Source organism: Accipiter gentilis, chromosome 7, assembly GCF_929443795.1.
Source record: "Accipiter gentilis chromosome 7, bAccGen1.1, whole genome shotgun sequence".
Lineage (NCBI taxonomy): Eukaryota > Metazoa > Chordata > Aves > Accipitriformes > Accipitridae > Astur > Astur gentilis.
The window spans coordinates 14936529-14956474 of NC_064886.1; the positions used below are offsets into that span (position 1 = coordinate 14936529).

The following is a 19946-nucleotide window of genomic DNA, read 5'->3' on the forward strand; positions in this document are numbered from 1 at the left end:
GCACATTCCCTGGATGTACTCTACCTTGTGAGGCAAATTAAAAAAAACCAGAAGACTAGAGCTGCTCCGGAGTCCGTGGTGCACTGAGCGCGGCCGTGGGATGCGCGGCATCGGCTCTGCTTTTCTGTCCTGCTCGAGTCTCGTGTTGGAAGCCGGGTGGGACGTGGTGGAGGGTGATTTTCCTGGGGGACACCCCACCCCCCCACACACTAGGGCTGCAGCGGGGAGAAGGAAGACCCCAGTGAGAGCAGGAGCGTGCATGGGAAAGGGGGTGGCAGGAGGGTCCTCCAGCCCGCGTGGAGTCGGGGGGGAGCTCAGGGCACCCCGGGAGCGGCCGGACCACGGGGGGCTCCCGGCTCCCTCCGTGCCTGAGGGGCGGGAGCTCACGGGGCCAGGCCGTGGGTACCCAAGCCAAGAGGCGAGTCCGTGAGCGGCACGCAGCCGCGTATTCACCTGAGCGGTAAATAATTAACAGCAGTAATTGCAGTCAATCAAAGACCAATTCACTTTCAAGGAGGTTTTTTTCCCCTCGGCCGCTGTCCCATCCCCCCCCAGGCGCTTCCCCCCTTTCCCACCCCCTGTCCCCCCACGGCTGGCACCTTCGGTAGCATTTCCCGGTGCTCCCGTTGTGCTAATTAATGAGCCGACCGCAGTGATCGCAGTGCTGCCGGTCCAGCGGTACCCCAGGGGTTGCTGGGGCCCGGGGGTGACTGCTGCTGGCGCGGGCGGCCCCGCCCCGGAGGACCCCCGCCCCGGGAGGGGGCACGGCTGCGCGGCCACGGCCGTGTCCCGGCACCGGCTTGCCCGTGGAGCGCAAGCGTGTCCCGGGCACACGCAGACACACGTACCCCCCGCCCCGACGCGGTGCGGGCACACGCGTGACCCCTTCCCCCCCCCCCGCTCCTCGCCCCCGCACCTCCCGCCCGCGCCCGGTGCCGCCCGCCGGCGGCGGGGCGCATGCGCAGTGGGGCGGCACCGGGGATCCCGGCCCCTCGTGCGCGTGACGTCGCCGCGTCTCGCGCCGCTCGCGGCCGGTGGCGGCGGCCCCGGTGAGTGGAGGGGGGGGGGGTACCCGGGGGGGTGGGGGCTGCGTGTGCCGTCAGCGGCACCGGCTCCGGCACGGTGTGTGTCCCCCCCACCGTGGCGCCGGCCGGCAGGTGACAGCGGCGGGCGGCGCTCGGTAGCGGCGGGCGGTGCGGGCGCTGGGAGCAGCGCGGGCAGCGCTCGGTGGGTGGCGTGCAAGGTGGTCGGCGCAAGGTGCGCGGCGAGCGGTGCGCGGAGCGGCGGGGGATGCTCGGTGCGCGGAGCGCTGCGAGCCGCACGCCGTGCAGCGCACGGTGCGCGGAGGTTAGCGCTTGGTGCACAGCGGGCGGTGCGGAGTGCAGGGTGCTCGGCGCAGGGTGCTCGGCGCAGGGTGCTCCACGTACCTTTTTCTCCCTCTTTCCTGCCATCCGGCACGCTCGCCTCACCCCTCGGTCTCCCCGGCACCCCTTTGGGAGCCCAGCGCCAGGCCGTGCCCCCCGTCACCCGCGCATCGCCGGACGGGACAGTAGGGCTGAGGGCAGGCTCGGGCACCATGCCCCACAGGAGTCACCCACGGACCGGGGCTGTCTATCCGTCCCAGCACCCGGGGCTGAACCCCGGCGTTGGGTCTCTCCTCTGCCGGGGCGAGCGGGGCCGCCTGGGCCGCGGCGGCCTGGGCAAGCGAGCGCTCAGTGAGAGGCTGCGCCCGGAGGGCTCGGTCAGCGTTAGCCTCAGCTTTTGGCATGAAAAATTTTGGCAGCAGCTGAGGTCTGGGCAGCTGCAGCTTCTGCTGGGCGGCCACGGGGTGCGGGTCCCTTGGCGGGGGGGGATCACAGACAGGCTCCCAAGCAGCTGCGTTGGTGCCCTGTAGCCCACCCAAAACACCAAAGCTCTCCCTGCTCTGCCCACCTGTCGCCGGGCCGTTGCCCTGCGGTGCTGCACGGTGGGGACGTGAGATCCACGCTGTTTCTGTAGCAAGCTCGAGTTCCTTGGGACTCATGGCCAGAGTCGCGGTCCCTGGCACTACTGGCAGCGCATTCCCATTGCCCGCAGCATGAGCTGGGCCACAGCCTTCCATGGGAAGGGTATGGTTTGCATCGTGCGGGCCTTTGTTCTGTCCTTCGCTGTGTTTGTTTGCATGCTCGGGCTCCGTCCAAAAAATCATCTCGCAGCTTGAAACCCCTTCACACGTCTTCCTCTGCGAGTCACAGCCTGGCCCCACCAGCTGCTTGTACTTAATATATGGGCGGTGAGTCTCCCCTTTGCACAGCTGCGCTGCTCTTTCATGCTCGGAGGTACCAAGCAAGGGTGAGTGGAGAGATTAAAATGATTTGTGCTAACAGGTTTCCAAATTTGACGTTGCTTTTCTGGGAACAGTGCAGCATGCTCGTGGGGAGCTTTTCAAGTGCCAACGCCGGTTCAAATGTTTCCTCCAAATGGGGTTTTGTAATAGCGTGCCTGACTGCAGCTCATGCTTGGTGGCTGCCTGCATGTGGTACCTGGCAGGAACAGGCGTGCTGTGCTGCCTGCAGAGAGAGCCAAGGGTCTGCAGGGTGCTCACTCGGGGAAGGCAGCCCCTGAAATTGGGGGGTGATTTCCAGCACTGGCCTTTGTAACTGCCCCACGGTCTGTGCGTGAACCCTCATAGGAGGGAAGTTTGAGGAAGGGGCTGGTGGATCTTGCTGGTGCACCGATGAACACCCTCCCAGCAGCTTGGTGTTTTGGTCCAGAGCGCTGAGCTTTCTCCATTCCTGCGAGTTGCTTCTGTGCCTGTGTGCGTGCTCAGCAGGCAGTGCAGCTCTCCAGGGGAGCAGCAGCTGGCTGCTGCCCGCAGCTCCGCATTTCCCAGAAGACTGGAGCGTCGCTGCTAGGATCTGGCCATGAGAGCCAGTTTCCATGCCTCAACATCTGATGGCCTGTCAGCTGAGACTGGGCAGCCACCACCGTGCTCCAGGCACCCTGGGGCGAGCAACACTGTGTCCCGTGGTGGCGGCTCAGCCACGCATTGTCCTGCACAGGTCCTTCCTGGCATCACCCGGAGCCGGTGCTGCAGCTGGCATTGGGGGGCATTGCTGCAGGGGGCTACAGGCAGAATTACTCTCTCCGCACTGGCACTGGCGAGATGTCGCAGGCTGGGGGCATGGAGGCGGGAGCTGCTGCAGGTCTCTCCGGGATGTGGTTCGCTGGTGAGCTCACCAGAAGGACGGGCAGGCTCGTGCCACTGCGGTTCTCTGCCTGTAGGTTTTGAAAACTGTATTAGTAATTTCTGTCGCTATTTTAAGAAGATACTTCCAAAGGCAGTTTACATTACAGATACGCTGAGCCTTCAGGGGATGTGCGGGATGGCAGAAGCACTACAAAATGCAGTGACTGTTGAGAACGTTTCTGGAGAGAGAAAACAAACGCCCAGCAGGTGGTTTTATTTGGCACTGTGCAGATGTGTCTTCTGACAAATTTGTGATGCGTTTAGGAAGCCTCAGCAGAGCATGTTTCACTTTGGATTTCGCAGCCCTCCGAGCGCAGGCAGCGAGAGCGCAGGCTGGTGGGAGAAGCTCGCCGTGTTGTCCTCTGCCTGCTTTGTTTCATACAGTTTTGCAAGCCTTAGTCTGTGCAGTTCTCCTAAACCCCTGTCAGCCTCCAGTATCGCAGGGATTCTCCCCAAAGAAATCCTGTCTACTGGAGAACGACGGGGTTTTTTTCCCCTTTTCATCCCCAGTCCATCCTTTCGTGCTGGCCTCGCAGTGTGGGTGCAGGCAGGAGCGTGGGCTGGCAACGCTGCCTGGGGCTGGCCCTGCCCAGTAAGAGCTGTGCAGTGTACGGCAGGCCTGTTGAGGAGCTGCCCCGAGCCCCCTTGCAGGGTCTGCAAGCCAGAACCACTGACAGCAGCTGAGGGTTATTCAATCTGCAGCGCTCAGAAGTTCAGCAAGCGGCTGGTTCCCATTGCGCGTTCCCAGGTGAGTGAGCTCAAATGGAGACCAGGGAATCCGCAAGTGGCTGCGGCGTCGAGGTGCTTCTCCATGTAGAAATGACCGTCGGCTCCGGAGCCGCTGCAATTGCGGCTGCTGTAGCGGGACAGGGAGAAGCAGCTGGGTTTTTTCCAGTGCTCCTGTTCCTGCTCTGTGCTGTGGGTGGATCCTGTGGCATGAGTGACCGGTTCTGGCAGTGGCTGTGCCCGGACACGCTATAACGGGTGTGGGAGAGCACCCGGCCCCCCTGCTCTCCTGGGCAGCTGTGCTCACAGCTGCCTGTGGGCCACCGCGGCTGGGTGACTTGCAGAGGAAGGACAGTATGCAGAGGGAGCCCTCGGTGGCCCAGCATTTGCAGATATAAGTGGCAGCAGAGGACCCACAGCTTACAGCTGGGCTTCTGAAGACAGGAATCGAGCCGTGAAGCACTCGGATGTGCTGTTCAGGGTTAATTTGTCTTACAGATCAGCCACGCCGCGCATGGAGCAGCACGTCTCGGAAGGACCCGTTTCCTTTTCTTCCATCCACAGTTTCACAAGAAGAGCTTTTCCCGTGCTGGGGCTCGGTGGGAGGTTGTTGCATGTCCTCGCTGGGGGCTGTGGAGGCACACGGGCTTTGCGCCGTATCGAGTGGGAGGCCACGTATTTACACATCTCTGAAGTCAGTGCTAGGCAGCGCTGAGCCCCTCTGAGCCAAAATTACTGGCTTTGTGAAAATGCCAAACGCTTGCCCTTGTGGCAGCTGACGTGTTGAGCCCAGCTGGGCTGCGGTGGAAGTCCTGGGGCTGGTGTGTGCTCAGCACTGCGTACCCGAAGGACTGCACCTCACCGGGAGCTGCAGGAAACAGGGCAAGGACAAGCAGAGGGGTGCGGGGAGATGCGGTACAGCCGCATTTCTTCCTCACCTCGCTGCCCAAGGGGTTGTGCAGCATGCCCCTCTGTCCACGTTACCCTCTCCTTAGTGAGTGTCTGCAGCTTTGGGGACGCCTGGTGTTGCTGCATGGGGAAATAAAATATTTTGATTTTGTTTCTTAAGCAAATTTGAGGTTTTGGGGTTTCTCTTGCAGAAACAACCTTTTATTTGCAAATCTTGATCTTTGTGCATGCAAGACTGGAGCTTGTTGAGACTTATGGTTTGGCACGTGGATTTGGAAAAATATTTTTTTGAAGATACCTAGTATTTTTTCTAGCAGTTCCTCTGACTTCTTTTTCTCCCTGTTGTGTGGTGGGCTCTGACCATCCACATTCATGCGGGGAATCTTTGTTCAGTTTTGGGAGGGAAGAGTCATGTTTGCACCGAGCGTGGCGAGTTAACACGGAAGCTGCAAACTCCAGCTCCCCTCGCCCTCTCCAATGGGGTTCCCAGGGACCTGCCCTGGGCCCAGGGGTGGGAATTAGAGGGACCCCGGTCAGAGGAGCAGGAAGGTGTGGGGGAACAGCTCCGTGCTTCCCGAGAGCCTCCTTCTCCCACTCTGGGGTGGGGAGCGGGACAGCAGGGCCACTGGTCATGGTGCAAGGAGAGTAAGGGTAGGAGTGTGTCTGTCTGTCACCCTCTGTGCAGTGGTATCCGCGCTGGCTTTGCCTTTGTCCCCCTGAGGCAGCGACTGCAGAGTAATTAAGAAAAGGTAAAGCTCTGTGAATTGGAGTTGTGGGTTGATTGAAAGTCAGAAGTCTCCCTCCGAAGCACAGAGCTCCTGTCCCGTTTCAGCACAAGCGCTTCCGAAGAGGAGACTGAGCTGATCTGGCGGGTGGCCCCATCCGTCGCTGTGGCGGGTCACAGACACCCCTCCTGCTCTGGCACCTGTCCCTCGCAGCCCACGGCACGGGCCGGCGGGTGGGTCTCCCTTCCCCACCTGTACCCCATCACTCAGCTTGGTCCTTCCAGTGGCAGCTGTGCCTCCCAGCCCCACTCCTGGCTTTGCTGGAGCTTTGCTGGGGTGTGGTAGGTATGGTGGCTTGTGCCAAGTCACTGGGGTGGGTGCCTCCATCACCGCCTTCTGCCAGCAGCTTTCACTTCGGGCGTTTCATAATTAATAAGCCAGTTTGAGACAAAGGCTGTTGCCTTACAGAGAGGTTGGCAGAAGTGGATGCTGTGGTTTCCATCACTGGACGATAAAATGCCATTGCTGTGCTTGGAATGAGAGGCGGGCAGAGTGAAGATGCTGTAAATTGGTGGGATTTTTATAATTTCAGGAACATTGTAGCATTGAGCAGGATAATAAAATGTTTTTCTAATCATAACAGCCTCGAGGCAATAAACAAATAGTACATTTGTGCTGTGAAATGTCTGTTGATTCTTTGTTGATGTGATTTAGAGCCTGTTAAAGCGGGCTGGCGCACTGTGTGTGCATCCCTGGCCAGGCTCTCTGGGGATGGCGTGCTGGGGTGCTTGGCTGGGAACGTGCTGTGTGGCACAGGGCTTCCACCTCGCAGGCTTTTCTGAGTAAGAAAGCCGGTATTTGAAGCCGGTGCGTGCTGCCATAATCCTCAGGGCATCAGATTCTGCTAGTTTATTTTTTTGACTATTTCTTCCAATTTTACTTGGAATGATGTCAGCGGTGTAAATGCAAACCATGGTGCTGTTTGTTCTTTTGGGGGTTTTTCAAAGGGACACATAACCCCGAAGTGGTCTAAAATCCATGTATTTTTACTGCGATTGGCTTCTGAGTCCTGCAGGGTTTGTGGCCTGCAGTGCATCTTTAGCTTGAATAAGCAAAAACTGTTCTGCTGTCAATGTTGCTGTTCTCACCACTTGGTGGCCTGAAAGCAATTTCTTTTTTTTTTTTTTTTTTTTTTTTTTTTTTTTTTTTTGTGAGTGCTGTAGGTGCTGTTCAACAGCTTAATTTCATGCACCTAAAAGTGGGCTCTTTTCTCCCCTCCTGGAGCCTCAGGCCGTTGCTCACTTCTAGCGGAGTTTGGTACAAAGCTCATATTCCACTGCAAGTGGCTGCAGTATCGATTGGGGCGCACAGCAAACTGCAGTGTCCGTTGGACCCTGCTCCCGTCCCTGTGGGGATTGATCCTTGCTGTGCTGGGGGTGGACGAGCGCAAGCCGTGGGTTGTGCAACGTGGCTGACGCTGCACTTGGGTGAACCTCAGCCGTCCCCTTGGCTGCCTCCGTGGGTACGCAGCAGGAAGCAGAGATCGGTGCTTGCTCCGTGCTTGCTGCTTTCCAGGGCTGCTCGTTGACCTCTTGGTGAACGTTTTAAAATTTGTTGACCGGCTTTTGCTCAGGCTGCTTTGAAACTGAGAAGGAGAAACACCCCGTGCATCTGCGTGCCAGCAGCCCATCCCTTCCCGCTCCTCGCCCTCAGCCCCTGCCGGCTCTTCCCAGCTTTCCTCTCCCGGGGCTCGTTTGACCCCTCTCCTATTTGCTGCTGCCTCCTCAGGATGTGAGCATCTCTGTCCTGCAAAGGGAGAGATGCCTTGGAGTCATCAGCCGTTTTGAAACGCACATTATGAGTTGCCACCAGGAGTGACCAGGAGAAGCAGGACTGCCTTCGGTGGTGACGGCACTTCTGGGTGCGTCCTTTGTCTGAGCTCAGGTTGGGACGTCAGCAGTCACCCTCAGGCAAGCTGTGTTTGTTTTTGTGTTGCATGCGGCCTGTGAATTAACTGGAGGCTATCAATTAAGTAATTAAATTTTGCTGATTTGTAAAGATGCAAGCTAGATACATTAGGATATTTCTTGCTCACCACAGCTTCTGCTGCTCTTCCGCCACAAAGACGTCTGCAGTTCCTCATCCTTTTATTAAGCACCCACCATTTGAGCTAAAATTTTCCAGGCCACACATAGGTCTTTTGGGGAAGTTACAGCTAATAGCAACTGTTTCTGGGAATGGTTTAAAGAAAAATGCATTTTTTGATCATACGGAGCTTCTTGTAGAAACTGGTTTTGCTGTTTGTTTGTAACACTTCGTTGCTTTAAAAAAAGGACCGAGATGTTGCTTCATCACTACAGATGGTGCACGGCTCCATTGCTCTGGCTGCACGGACACCGTGGGGCTGCTCTCTGGCAGTGGTGGTGGTTTACCCGTTTCACAACAGCAGGTGAAGGAGGACGTGGAGGCTGCAGTCAGTTGGTGCTCGGTCGGCCACGGCGTCTGCCCGGCCGGTGGAGCAGCCACGCGTTGGCACGCTGTGCAGCGTCGGGAAGGAAGTCTGCAAGCGTGTGTGTGTCTGTGTGCACGGGCAAGAGCAGGAGCCGTTTCCGGAGCAGGGTGTCTCGGGCTGGGCTGTTAAACCGCCGCTGCTCCGTGCCCCAGATCATTTGTGGCACTGCAGAAGCGCGCCCAGGGATGCAGCTGCTGCTTCGCGGACCTGCAGCCTTGTCTGGGCCTGAAATCCCGTGGTCAGTGGAGGCCAGGCCAGGGTCAAGCAGAAAACCTCGCAGGGAAGGAGGGCGATGCATGCGTTGCGGATAAGCTCTTGCAAAGTTTGTGCTGGGTGGAGTTTCCCTCTGTTTTCTAATTAGTGCTGAAGTGGAGGGGCCGCGTGACGTTCAATGGCAGCTGGGCAGGAGAGGAGGAGACTCTTGGGTGTCTGGAATAACAATTACATTTCCGTACGTGAAATGTTCTCAGAAACAGCCTCTGAGGCCAGGATGCCGTCATGTATCGGGGGGAGCTGACTGAGGGAAGGGCCCAGGTGCAGCAGCCCCACGACGAGCCTGTGGTCCTGTGCACACGCTGCGAGCCTCGGAGCGGACTGCCATCCTGCCGGGTCCTGGCCTCTTGGTATGCTCCGCTGCAGCACAGACCCCGAGATGGCAGCTTTACTTGGAAAGCTGCAGCCCTGCTGGGACAGGTCCTCCCTGCTCCCGCCCTCCCGTGTCTGGAGGAGGGTGTCCTGGAGGGACACGGCTGCTGTACCGCTGGCAGGACGTGGGCAGGACCCCTGCACAGGCATGCTGTCACCGGGATGCTCTGCGCTTGCAGGACAGCTTCAGCCGAGGTGGTGCACGCAGCTACTGGGCTCCCCGGGAGGGGTGCAGTCCTCGTGGATGCAGGTGTTGTGTCCTTGTGGGAGACCTGGCATTTGGGCTGATGTGGGGGTTTTGATTGCCTACCTGACGGGGTTGGTGAGGCTGGAGAGACCTTTGTTCCTTGGGCTGGAGCTGGGGAGATCCCTGCAGCATGGGCAGCTCCTAATGCAGAGGTTGGCATCCCGTGACCCCGCTGGAGGCACGAGCATGACCTGCCAGAGCTGGGGAGTCCTCTGGGCCCCATCTCCTTTTGCTGTTACTGGTTTGGGGACTCTGACCGTAGTCCCACTTTTGCCTGATTTCAGCATTTGTGCCAAAGCCTGCGGCAGGTGAGTCTGGAGCTGCTTGCTCTGGGATGGGCTGTTGTACTGGTTGCTTGTGTACAACGGAAACTTGCCACGTTTGGACTGTCATCCCCTGGGTTTTAAACATCCCAGCTGCTCCTGTCCCTCTTAGGCTTCTCCCTTCCAGGAGGCTTCATTTCCTAAAAGAGTAGCCGCCTTCCCGCTTCCCTTGGCTTCTCCTTCTGGCTCAGCCCTGCCGATGCCACCACAGTGGAGCAGTGCCGGTGCCTCTGGGCAGGTGGCCGAGTTGCAGGTGTGCCACGTCTGGCTGCTGGCGCTGACCGTGAGCTTGGGGGCACCAGCTCTGCTGGGACCACCTTTCCCCTGGGCTTGGTGGGAGGCTGTGGGCAGGAGCGGTGCGTGCAGCAGGGAGAGGTGCCGAGAAGGAGAGCGTCGTTCGTCACCGCGCATGCGGATGTCTGCAATAAATAGACAAATTGACATTGTGGCTTTTCTTCCCCATTAGGTATTTTCGCGGCCACCTGTGTTTCAGCATGAAGCTTGGCTAGCAGCAAAATGAACTTACCGAGGGAAGGTAAGCACATATGGATGGCATGTGCCAGAGCAGTTGATTCCCCTGTGATGCTGGGTGTGGGATGGTGAATATTTCATAGGTCTGTCCACACTGCCACTGATGCCCTGTTAATATTGTATTGCTTTCGCAAGCTGACAAGAAAGGGTTTAAGCCTTGTTTATACTAATGTCTGATCAGCATGCAAAATAAGGAAGACTTTCTGCCTGTAGGAGCTCTTGTGTCCTTGTTTGTCACTGCTCTGCTGTCACTTCCCCACCAGCTCCCATCTTTCCCCACGCTCTCTGCTCTCAGTACCAGCCTTGCCCTGATGGCAGTTGGGGACTGAGCCCCTGGCTGTCCCTGTCCTGCAGTGTCCAAGCTGCACTCGGGGGCTTCAGCCCGGGGTTGGCTGCTGGCACTTTGATTTCTGCTCCCCGTCACCAGCTGCAGTGGTTTTCAGTCCCTGCTGTGATGTGCCAGAGAAGCCCCCTGAGAGCTCCCTAATTCCTGCTAGAGTGGAGAGCTCTCAGAGCCAGCTTGGGCATCTGAAGGACTAGAAGAAGGTCATCTCTGATCAGACAGCCGAGCTGCCTAATTATGCTATGATATTTTCCACCAGAATATCTGCTGTGAAGGAAATTATCCATCCTTCTTCTCTTGTAGGCTAATAAGCCCCCAGAATTTGGGGAAATTCTTAGTGGAGGCTTGCAGAAAAGAGTTGAAAATAAGCCGGGATTGTTTGCGGTCGCTCAGCAGACCGCTGCCAAGCACGCTCGCGGATCCTTGTTCAGCCCGCCTGGGTACACTGGGGTAATCCCACCAGAGAAGTTTGTTCTGCTTCAGCCCTCCCAGTGCCTGCGGCTCCCGTGCAGGAGGCAGAGCGGGGCTGTTCTGCTGGCAGGAGCAATGGTGTGCTGCAGCGGTGGGGAGAGACCGGAGCACAGCGGGAGGGAGAAGCTGTGCTCCCCGATGGCAGCCATCACCACCTGCCTCTCTGCCACTCCTGCTGCCCCACGGCGGGGCGAGAGCTTCCCCATGCTGGTGGCATTGGATGAGCAGCGGTGGGGGCTGCATGTTCATCCTGGCCGGGCAGGCAGGATGATCCCCAGGGACATGGCAGTTTGTCCTGCCGGGTGCTGCCGGAGCGGGGCTGGTACCGCAGGCTCCCAGCCATCCTCCCGCTTCCCATAGCACATTGAGCGAGTCCCTTTGTTCCCTCCCCGCGGCACTCAGAGCAGAGCTGGTGGAGCTGCTGGGAGCATCTCGGTGGGAAACGCTCACTGTAAGCCGTTTTTTGCAAAGAACAGAGCACTTCTGTGCTCACAAACTCCTTTTTAAACTGCAGATCTTTCCTGGTAATTAGCCTGCCTTGGTCTGCATAGCCGTAATTATTCCAGCTGGCCTTAAATCCTGACTACCGTGCATTGAGATGGGTCTTGCGGCATTTGCAATTATTTTTAGGGTGAACATTTGAGTACATTTACATGACTGAAGCAGATCAAGATAGCAGGAAGGAGCGGAGGAGCGCTTGTCTTTTTAATGGGTCTGACTCTGCACTTGGTGCTGCAAAAATGCCAGAGCTGTTTGTTGTTCCCGCTGATTTACATCTAAACAAATGGACCAGCATTTGACTTTTTGACTTTTATCTGGTATATGGGCATTCATTTGAAACTGTTTAACCTTGGTATGCTAACTAAGCAGTTGGCCAGGATGTTAACCACGGTGCTAAAAATAATTTTGGTGGTGATGTTACTTAGCTGCTGGGATGGGAAAACACATACCTGGGCAGGCAGAGGGGCACTGCCTCTGTGTCATGCTAATCCGATGGTTTGAGCAGAATAAAAGCAGAGCGGGTGGATGGTGAGCAGCTCAGCGCTTCACCAGTCTGGGTAGGTGGAGTGGGATGTCAGGGGCTGGAAGGGGAACAGAGCGAGTGTGGGGCCAGTTCTGCTGGCAGGTAGGGCAGGGGCAGGGAGGCTGCCTGGCTCCCTGCTGCCAAGGGGCTTTGCACAGGCCACTGCTAAATTTACTCTTTCATGGAGAGAGTTGAGAGGAGAAAACGTTTTTCTGAAGCAGTTCTTTGGATTGTCAGTAAAACAAAACACATGGACGTCCCGTTCCTTCCACTCCATTCAGCTCCCACCCCAGCCACATAATCACAAAGAACTTGAAATCCCTGGGTGAGCCCAGGGGAGGATTGCAAAACCTGTGCTTGCAAATGGAGCAGAAGGGGGGAGGGCGTGGGAAGCAGTGCCAGTGTTCACAGGAATCCCTCTAGGGCAGGCAGCAGAGCAGGAGACTTGGAGAAACTGCAGGCTTCCTGCTGGATATCCTACTGAGACACAGAAAACCCAAAAAGCCTTATTGCCAGATGAAGTCTCCAAAGATTTTTAGGTAAGGTCAGTCTCCAGAGTAAGGCCATTTAATGCTGACTCTGTGTGATCCTGTTAGCCTTTGTATGGTTTAATTTCTTAAAGCGTTTCATTGTAACGGGTAACTGCTTCTCCTGACTCAGACCCTTAAAATTTGCATGAGATGCTTTTGTTTTTCTCTTGGTTCAGCTTTTCCCCCTCCCCTGCAACAGCACGTTGAAACTAAAGAAAATGTAGGAAGGAGACAGGTGGCTGAGAGAAGTGAGAAGACGGTGGTGTGCTCAGCTCAGTTTTGGAAGGAAGGAGAACTGCAGAGAGGGTTTGGGCTTCATCTCGGATGGAGCAGACTCTCTGTAAAGATTCTTTTGAGGACTGACTGGGTACGCATGGCCCTTTCTCTCCAAAAAGTTCCCGGAGCTTTGCTTCAGCTGTAAACCAGTGTTTCTGGGTACACGAACAGTCCAGAAATTATCTCTTTGGGTGTGCTCCGAGACAGACTTTAATTACCTTATGGGTAGAAGGCACCTAGCCTGGAAGTTGCTGATAAGTGAAAGAGATTATGAAATCTTGGGATGGCGTCAGCATCCTGAAGGAGCCAGGCTGGACGCTGAGGTGCCGTCGGGCTGGATTGCGGCTCCTGCTCCTCTGACCGTGCTGTGTTTCTCTTGCAGATGCCCGTTGGGTTGAACACTTGCTAGCTGAAAGCTGAAGCGTGGTCACCAGCCTGTGTAGAGGAGAACAGGATGCGGGTCACCATGAGGAGGGTTTTGCTGGTGTTGGGCTCAGTGGTCGCCCTGATGGTGACTCTGCACCTTGGCCAGCAAGTCCTGGAGTGCCAGCAGGTCTTGAGTGAGAGGAGACACAGGCTGATGAGACCCGAGAATGAGGAGCTGGTCATGGTGGACTCCAACCACGTTGAGTATCGTTACAGCAAGGAGATGCCCCTGATATTCATTGGTGGTGTCCCACGGAGCGGCACGACACTGATGAGAGCCATGCTTGATGCCCACCCTGAGGTGCGCTGTGGAGAGGAGACCCGCATCATCCCCCGTGTGCTGGCAATGCGGCAGGCCTGGTCCAAATCGGGGCGAGAGAAGATGCGTCTGGATGAAGCGGGGGTGACAGACCAAGTTTTGGATGCTGCTATGCAGGCCTTTATACTGGAAGTGATCGCCAAGCATGGCGAGCCAGCCAGGTATTTGTGTAACAAGGACCCCTTCACGCTGAAGTCCTCTGTCTACCTGTCCAGGCTGTTCCCCAATTCCAAATTCCTCCTGATGGTTCGAGATGGCCGGGCTTCAGTCCACTCCATGATCACACGGAAAGTGACGATCGCGGGCTTCGACCTGAACAGCTACCGAGACTGCCTGACCAAGTGGAACAAAGCCATCGAGGTGATGTACTCCCAGTGCTTGGAGATCGGGCAGTCCCGGTGCCTGCCCGTCTACTACGAGCAGCTGGTGCTGCACCCTGAGCAGTCCATGCATGCCATCATGAAGTTCTTGGACATCTCCTGGAGCGACACGGTGCTGCACCACGAGGAGCTGATAGGGAAGCCCGGTGGGGTGTCACTTTCCAAGTGAGTGTCTCGGCTTCTGCCTTGGCTTTTCGAGGAGCATTTTTGTTACCTGAAGCAGATCAAGGCTAAAACTGGGGGCAGAGACACATCACTTGTGTTTATGCATGCTTTTCAGGGGCAGAAGTGGCAGCACATCCAGTTTTGTGGCCATAGGTTTTGTGCTTCTGAGTAAAGATGGCTTGAATACTAGCAATCTGTTGTACCCAACAGAGCAGTTTGTCAGGCGAGGATTTTAGGAACAGGTGACTGCTTTATTCATCTGTCTTGACACTGCAGAAATTATTTTGGTCTCTAATTTGAAAAGAACTGCTTGCTCTGAAATGTGAGCTCTTTAATGCCTCTCTTCAACACCTGTCCTCAAATACCTCCTTACCATGATTAGTTTTGCTGCTAATGAATGGCTTTCAGTGGTGAGCGGCAATTCTTGCCAGGTTTGGTGCTGGTATTGCAGAATAAAAGAAATACCTGTTCTGTGGAGACACACCCCAGCACCCCTTCCTTGCTGGCTGTAGGTGTCTGGGTGCAAGGACACTGCTTGCCTTCTCCCACCTTCTCCTCTTTTAACCCTCTTTATTTCCTAAATGGAGGCTTAAGCCTAATTTAGCAAAATTTAATCAGTGGTGTAAGGGAACCACACAAGCAGTCTCTGTATAAATTGCTCGTGCCCGAGTGGTGAGGGCAGCTGTGGACACGCAGCTGCTCTGTTTCTCTGTTTCGGCCATGGGTGTGTGGCCGGGCTCCGCTTCCCTCCGCCCTGAGACACTCTTCCATAGGAGGCTGTGTGGCATTGCCTGTGCCGTAGCTGTCGGTAACTGGGACGCTCTGATGAGGCTCAGGATCTGCAAAGATCCATCCCTCTTAGGATACCGCATCACCCGTGCCGTGCGGAGCGTGGTTTCCTTTGGCTGGAGCCGAGCAGGTGGCTGCTCACCCTGGGCCAGCATCTCACTGAGCACAGGGTGCAGAGGCTGTACCTGAGAGGTCCTCACTCCTCGAGGGGCTTGGAGGGCAGGGAACGTGGCCGGCGGGGAGCACGTCCCAGTGCCCTTACCCCAGGCGAACCAGGAAGGCAGCTGTGGTGTAGGATAGGGAGATGTAGGCACCTTGGATGGCTGACGTGATGATTTCTCCAGGGCTTTCAGCACTATTTGCTCAGAGTAAATTTTTCTGAGATTACTTAACAGATAAGTTTTTGGATTTTCAGTGGGATCGTGTGGTGTATCTGTGATACAGACCACACATCTCTCATTATTTTCCTGTAATAAGCAGAGGTGTCCTGCTAACACCCTGACCCGGTGCAGGACGGATCCCCCCCGTACACAGGAACCTAATCTCTGGGGCTGTGGAAATCCCTGCCAGAATTTGCTCCCCCAGAGCAGGGCTGTGAGCGGGAAGGGTCTGCCCCAGGGCTGCCCCGCTCTGCCTCGCGCCAGCTCTGCCCCAGGCAGACCCAGCGTTTGTGCGCTGAGCGTTTGTTCTGCACGCCTGTCTTGGGCATTGGAAGCAAAACGCTGAGATGGCAGTGAACACTAGCTGGAGGCTCTTCCGTCTGAGCCCAGTATATGTGTGAAATCCAACTTTAGTGTCTTGTTTTATTTTTTTCTTTATTATTTTTCCCCAGGATAGAAAGATCAACAGACCAGGTTATCAAGCCGGTGAACATGGAGGCATTATCTAAATGGATCGGGCACATCCCAGGGGATGTGCTGCAGGACATGGCCCACATCGCACCAATGCTTGCCAGGCTCGGCTACGACCCCTACGCCAACCCACCCAACTACGGCCATCCCGACCCCTTAGTTGTCAACAACACGCACAGAGTGAGTGCGGCTGCCGTCTGCCTGTGGCGCTGCCACGGGGCGGGGGGAGTGCTGACGTGGGGCTGTGGGTTTCTGCACCCACAGAGCCCTCTGGAGCAGAAGAGGCTGCTGAACCAAATCTGGAAAGAGCAGGGGTGAAACAAATGCTCTCTTCCTTTTGGGAGGCTGGGAATGACAGACACGCGGTTACACCGAGATGATTTCAAAACAGATGCGTGCGGTAGATTGAGTCTGGCGTGGCTCAAACTGATGACGTTCCCTATGATTTCGTGGTGGTGTTCGTTTCTTCTGTTGTGGCAGATACTGACCTCTCCCTCCCTGATCTAGCTGCGCTCTTGAACCCAGGCGTGGGAGTCGTGCTGATCTTATCTAGGTGCACAGCTGTACGCACTAGACATGCCGGTCTGGGGGACGCACAGACTGTGCTGTGTCAGTGGGGAGCTCGCCAGCCACTCCTGCGGTCCCGTGGGGAATGCGACTGGAGGCTCGTAATGCATTTGGGCAAAACCAGAAGATTTTTTTTAGAATATTGACTCATGTCCCTGGAGCAGAACTGGAAGGAAGAAGCTGCAGAGCCACAGACAGCAGTTATTAAACGGAGGGAGTTTCTTATGTTTTGGGGTGGATCGGCTCCTCCCCAGCCTGAGGCTGGACTCTGCAGCCCCCCCAGCTTTGCATGTGCTCACCCTGATGGTGCCCTGGGACAGGGTGTCCTTTGTCACACTGGTGGGAGCAGGGGAATGCCTGCGGGTGGGACCAGTCCCCGTGGCACTATGTGCAGCTCGTGGGCAGGCAGGCAAGTAGCAGCACTGACCTGAAAGGTCAGAATTGCTTCCCTTGAGCTGGTCCATGCTCCGAGTGCTCTGGTGTTCTAGGACACAGGTGATTTGGGTGAACATCTGCCCTATGCAGGGTTAGGGACTCTGGGTCTCTGACATGGACATTTCTGTACTTCTTGGGATGAATTTGGAGAACTGGCACGATGGTAAAGACCGAAATACTCTCCCCCCCCAGGCTAAGGGAGGACCAGAGAATTGCTTGTGTCGGTTCCCTGCCCCTGCAGGATGCTGCTCCCTGTCTTTCCTTACAGTCAAGGAGGAGGAAACCTCCTGCTTTTGCCCCAGTATAGCACCATGAGGTAGAACAAACGCCCATCAGGGAATTTCAGCTGATTCAGGTATACTGGGACATAGGACGCAGTTAATGAGGTGGACTTGCTGATGTTCATAGAGCCACTACCCCAGAAGGGTCACTCCAACTTTCTCTTTTCCATAGGTTTTAAAGGGGGATTATAAAACGCCAGCCAATTTGAAAGGTCATCTGCAGGTAAGAGTCTGCTGTCCCTTTGAGGGTTTTGCCCTGTTTGGTTAATCCTGGGTGCCTGGTTCCTTGCTCCCTCTTATGGGCATTTGCAGGCTGAGCAGCCAAGGGTGGGAAATGATCCGTGGGGATGATGTGCCTGTCCTTCCTGCTGTGCACCGCTCCCACCCTCCACACTTTAGTTGTTGATGTCCTGTGTATTCTGTGCTCCTCAGGACCCTGCTCATTCATCTCTGCCACCTCCTTCCTGGTCTGCTCGTGTGTATGGTTTTGTGCTGTGGAGTTTAGTGGAGCTCACTCATCAGAAACTTGTGCTCTTCATTCTCTTACTTTAAGACACTTTCTACCTTGCTCTCTGTTCCAAAACTTATAAAGTTTTTGTTACCATGGGTCTTGCCTGCCTTAGGGAAGGGTGGCTTGTCTGACACACAGGTTACAGCTAGGTCTTCTAGTTCTTGTGTGATTGTGTTCAGGTGTCAAAAATACACTATGGGGCTCCGTCCCTAAAGAGCAGTGCTTGAAAACAATTAATAACCATCTTTTGTAATGCAGAACAGGCCAACAGCCACTGCACATTGTCATGGTTTAACCCCAGCCAGCAACTAAGCACCACGCAGCCGCTCACTCATTCCCGCCCACCTGGTGGGATGGGGGAGAGAATCGGGGAAAAAAAAAAGTAACTCATGGGTTGAGAAAAGAACAGTTTAATAGAATGGAAAGGAAGAAACTAATAATGATAATAGTAACAATATTAAAATAACAATAATAATAAAAGGGATGAAATATACAAGTGATGCACAATGCAATTGTTCACCACTCACCAACCAATGCCCAGTTAGTTCCCCAGTGGCGTTTCCTCCCCCCCCCCCCCCCAGTTTATATACCGGGCATGATGTCACATGGTATGGAATTCCCCTTTGGCCAGTTGGGGTCAGCTGCCCTGGCTGTGTCCTCTCCCAACTTCTTGTGCCCCTCCAGCCTTCTTGCTGGCTGGGCATGAGAAGCTGAAAAATCCTTGACTTGGTCTAAACACTACTTAGCAACAACTGAAAACATCAGTGTGTTATCAACATTCTTCTCATACTGAACCCAAAAAAACCGCTATACCAGCTACTAGGAAGAAAATTAACTCTATTCTAGCTGAAACCAGGACATGCATACAGCCTTTAAAAAAAAAAAAAAAAAGACAACTTCTTGACTCTCCAGAAAGCGCTACCTACACAGTATGGAGATGCAGTAGATTGGTGTTGATGTTTCAATCAAAGGTGCCAGGTTTTACCTGCTCAACATGTGGCCTCCTAAAGAAAGCAGGGGGATTGAGCTGCATCGCCAGTGTTGGGCAAGAAGATGCAGAGCCCAGTCCTGGACTGAGGAAGCAAGCCCGCTGGTGAAGTGAGTGTGGAGTGGCTTTCACTGCGAGAGGTGTTGCTGGCAGTTCCCGGATGGCTGCCGAGGGTGGTTCGTGTTGTGTGAATGGTAGTGAAGCAAGAGGCTGCGGTCTTGTGGCAGCATCTCCTGTCTGCTGGTTCTCTGCCTTTGTGCTGCTTTCCGCGTCCTAAACATTTCCTTTTCTTGCTGCTGGGAACACAGCAGGAATGTTTTGAGTTGCAGATGGTGGTTTAAAGCTGACCCTTCTGTTTCTGGGTTATTCTAGGTGACTCAGAACACGTCATCTTCTCACTAAGAAAATTAATGATTTCCAGGTAAGACCTTGTACTTCATTCTGGGACTCGGGCAAATCTGCCTGCTTTGCTCCGGGGGTAGCATTTCGCTTGTGTAATTTCTTGTGCCTGTAGATTAGCCAGGCTGCTCCAGGCACGCTCGTTATGCAAATGATCCCCTTCACAGTTGCTGTAGGTTTTCAGAACAATACTGTTACGTGAGACGATTTGTCAGAAATTCTTTTTCTGAGGTTTGAAAACCGGCTTACTTCGGCAAAATCGAAATCAGCCACTTGGGAGAGTTATTACTGACTGTCCCCGTGGGGAGCATTGAAACAGGATGTGGAAATGTGTAGATGAGCTGAGCTGCTCCCCAGCTGTCTTCTAGGACGTGCCGTGGACCCGTGGAAGAGAAGATAAAGCAGTCGCGTCTGCTGTCAGTTTGGAAAAACAAGGCTGCTCCCCTGGGTTTCTGCTCCAGATAGAAGCGTTGATATGTTGGATGTTTTTCCGTCTCTCTTTTCAGCTAGCCTCTACACTGAAACATAAAATGTCATTTTTCTTACTAAAAATGACCCTTTAAAAACTAGTTTCTATGTGAAAGCAGTATATTGTGCTTACAAAAAAAAAAAAAAAAATCGGAAGCATTGTGTGAGAATAGAAGTTGTGTGCCCATCGTCCCGGAGCTGGGACTCGGTTTCTTTCTTGCTATTTTTTTCTGTCACGGCCACTTCAAAACCATTAGTTGGGCACCTGCTGTGCTGGCATGACCGGATCCTGCGCCTGAGTCTGTGTGTTCCTCTCTTCCAGAATGCTGCAACTGGCCTTTTGTTGTCCAACAAAGAAGAGTTTGCAATGGCACCAGTGGAAATCGGTTATCCAAGCATATTGCTTGCTAATACTATTGCCAAAATGACTGCTATACGAGGAATGTATTTGCATTTATTTGCAAAGGCCAAACGTTTTACGCATCGTCGTCCGCCTTTTCCCGACGAAGGATCTGTGGAAACCGCAGCCGGCGTGGGGAGGAGATCGTCTATGCCGTGGCCGTGGGACTCGTTAAATCGCGTTTAAATGTCTCGTAACGCTGTTCTCTAATCCGTGGGTCAGAAATAGGTGTGCTGACCTTGTAGAGCCTTTGTCGTGCGAGTGACACCCTCCCCCCCCCCCCCCCCCAGCCCTTCACTGTGACTTACAGAGGCTATTGCAGAGTTAATATATGAGCCCACCTCTCCCCCCCGCCCCCGGCCTCCTTCCTTTGTTGCACACCATTAAAATGTTGTTTTAATAGCGCAGGCTCTGCCTTCCCTTCTCTGCTCCCGGGGGGGGGCCCGGCCTCAGGCCCGCCCCCCCCCCCCCCCCCC

At 55.1% G+C, this 19946-nt stretch overlaps 1 protein-coding gene across 7 annotated transcripts; it reads left to right on the top strand.

Moving 5' to 3' along the window:
• Window positions 1-975: 975 nt before the first annotated feature.
• TPST2 (tyrosylprotein sulfotransferase 2) lies at window positions 976-19920 on the top strand. Of its 7 annotated transcripts, none has more exons than XM_049807016.1 (7): window positions 976-1049; window positions 9783-9851; window positions 12874-13781; window positions 15403-15601; window positions 16877-16927; window positions 18576-18624; window positions 19393-19920. In XM_049807016.1, exons 3-6 carry the CDS (start codon window positions 12946-12948, stop codon window positions 18603-18605), a joined length of 1116 nt encoding a protein of 371 aa, XP_049662973.1. In that variant the 5' UTR covers window positions 976-1049; window positions 9783-9851; window positions 12874-12945; the 3' UTR covers window positions 18606-18624; window positions 19393-19920. The 7 variants fall into 7 exon arrangements, with proteins under 7 accessions (XP_049662973.1, XP_049662974.1, XP_049662978.1 ...); XM_049807017.1 differs by lacking the exon at window positions 976-1049 and adding an exon at window positions 1085-1227; XM_049807021.1 differs by lacking the exon at window positions 976-1049 and adding an exon at window positions 2078-7510.
• Window positions 19921-19946: the final 26 nt, after the last annotated feature.

Coding starts and splice junctions, on each gene's coding strand:
- TPST2 (XM_049807016.1), top strand. CDS start 12,946: ATGCGGGTCACCATGAGGAGGGTTTTGCTGGTGTTGGGCTCAGTGGTC. Junction 13,782..15,402: donor GGTGGGGTGTCACTTTCCAA/GTGAGTGTCTCG, acceptor ATTTTTCCCCAG/GATAGAAAGATCAACAGACC. Junction 16,928..18,575: donor ATTTGAAAGGTCATCTGCAG/GTAAGAGTCTGC, acceptor GGGTTATTCTAG/GTGACTCAGAACACGTCATC.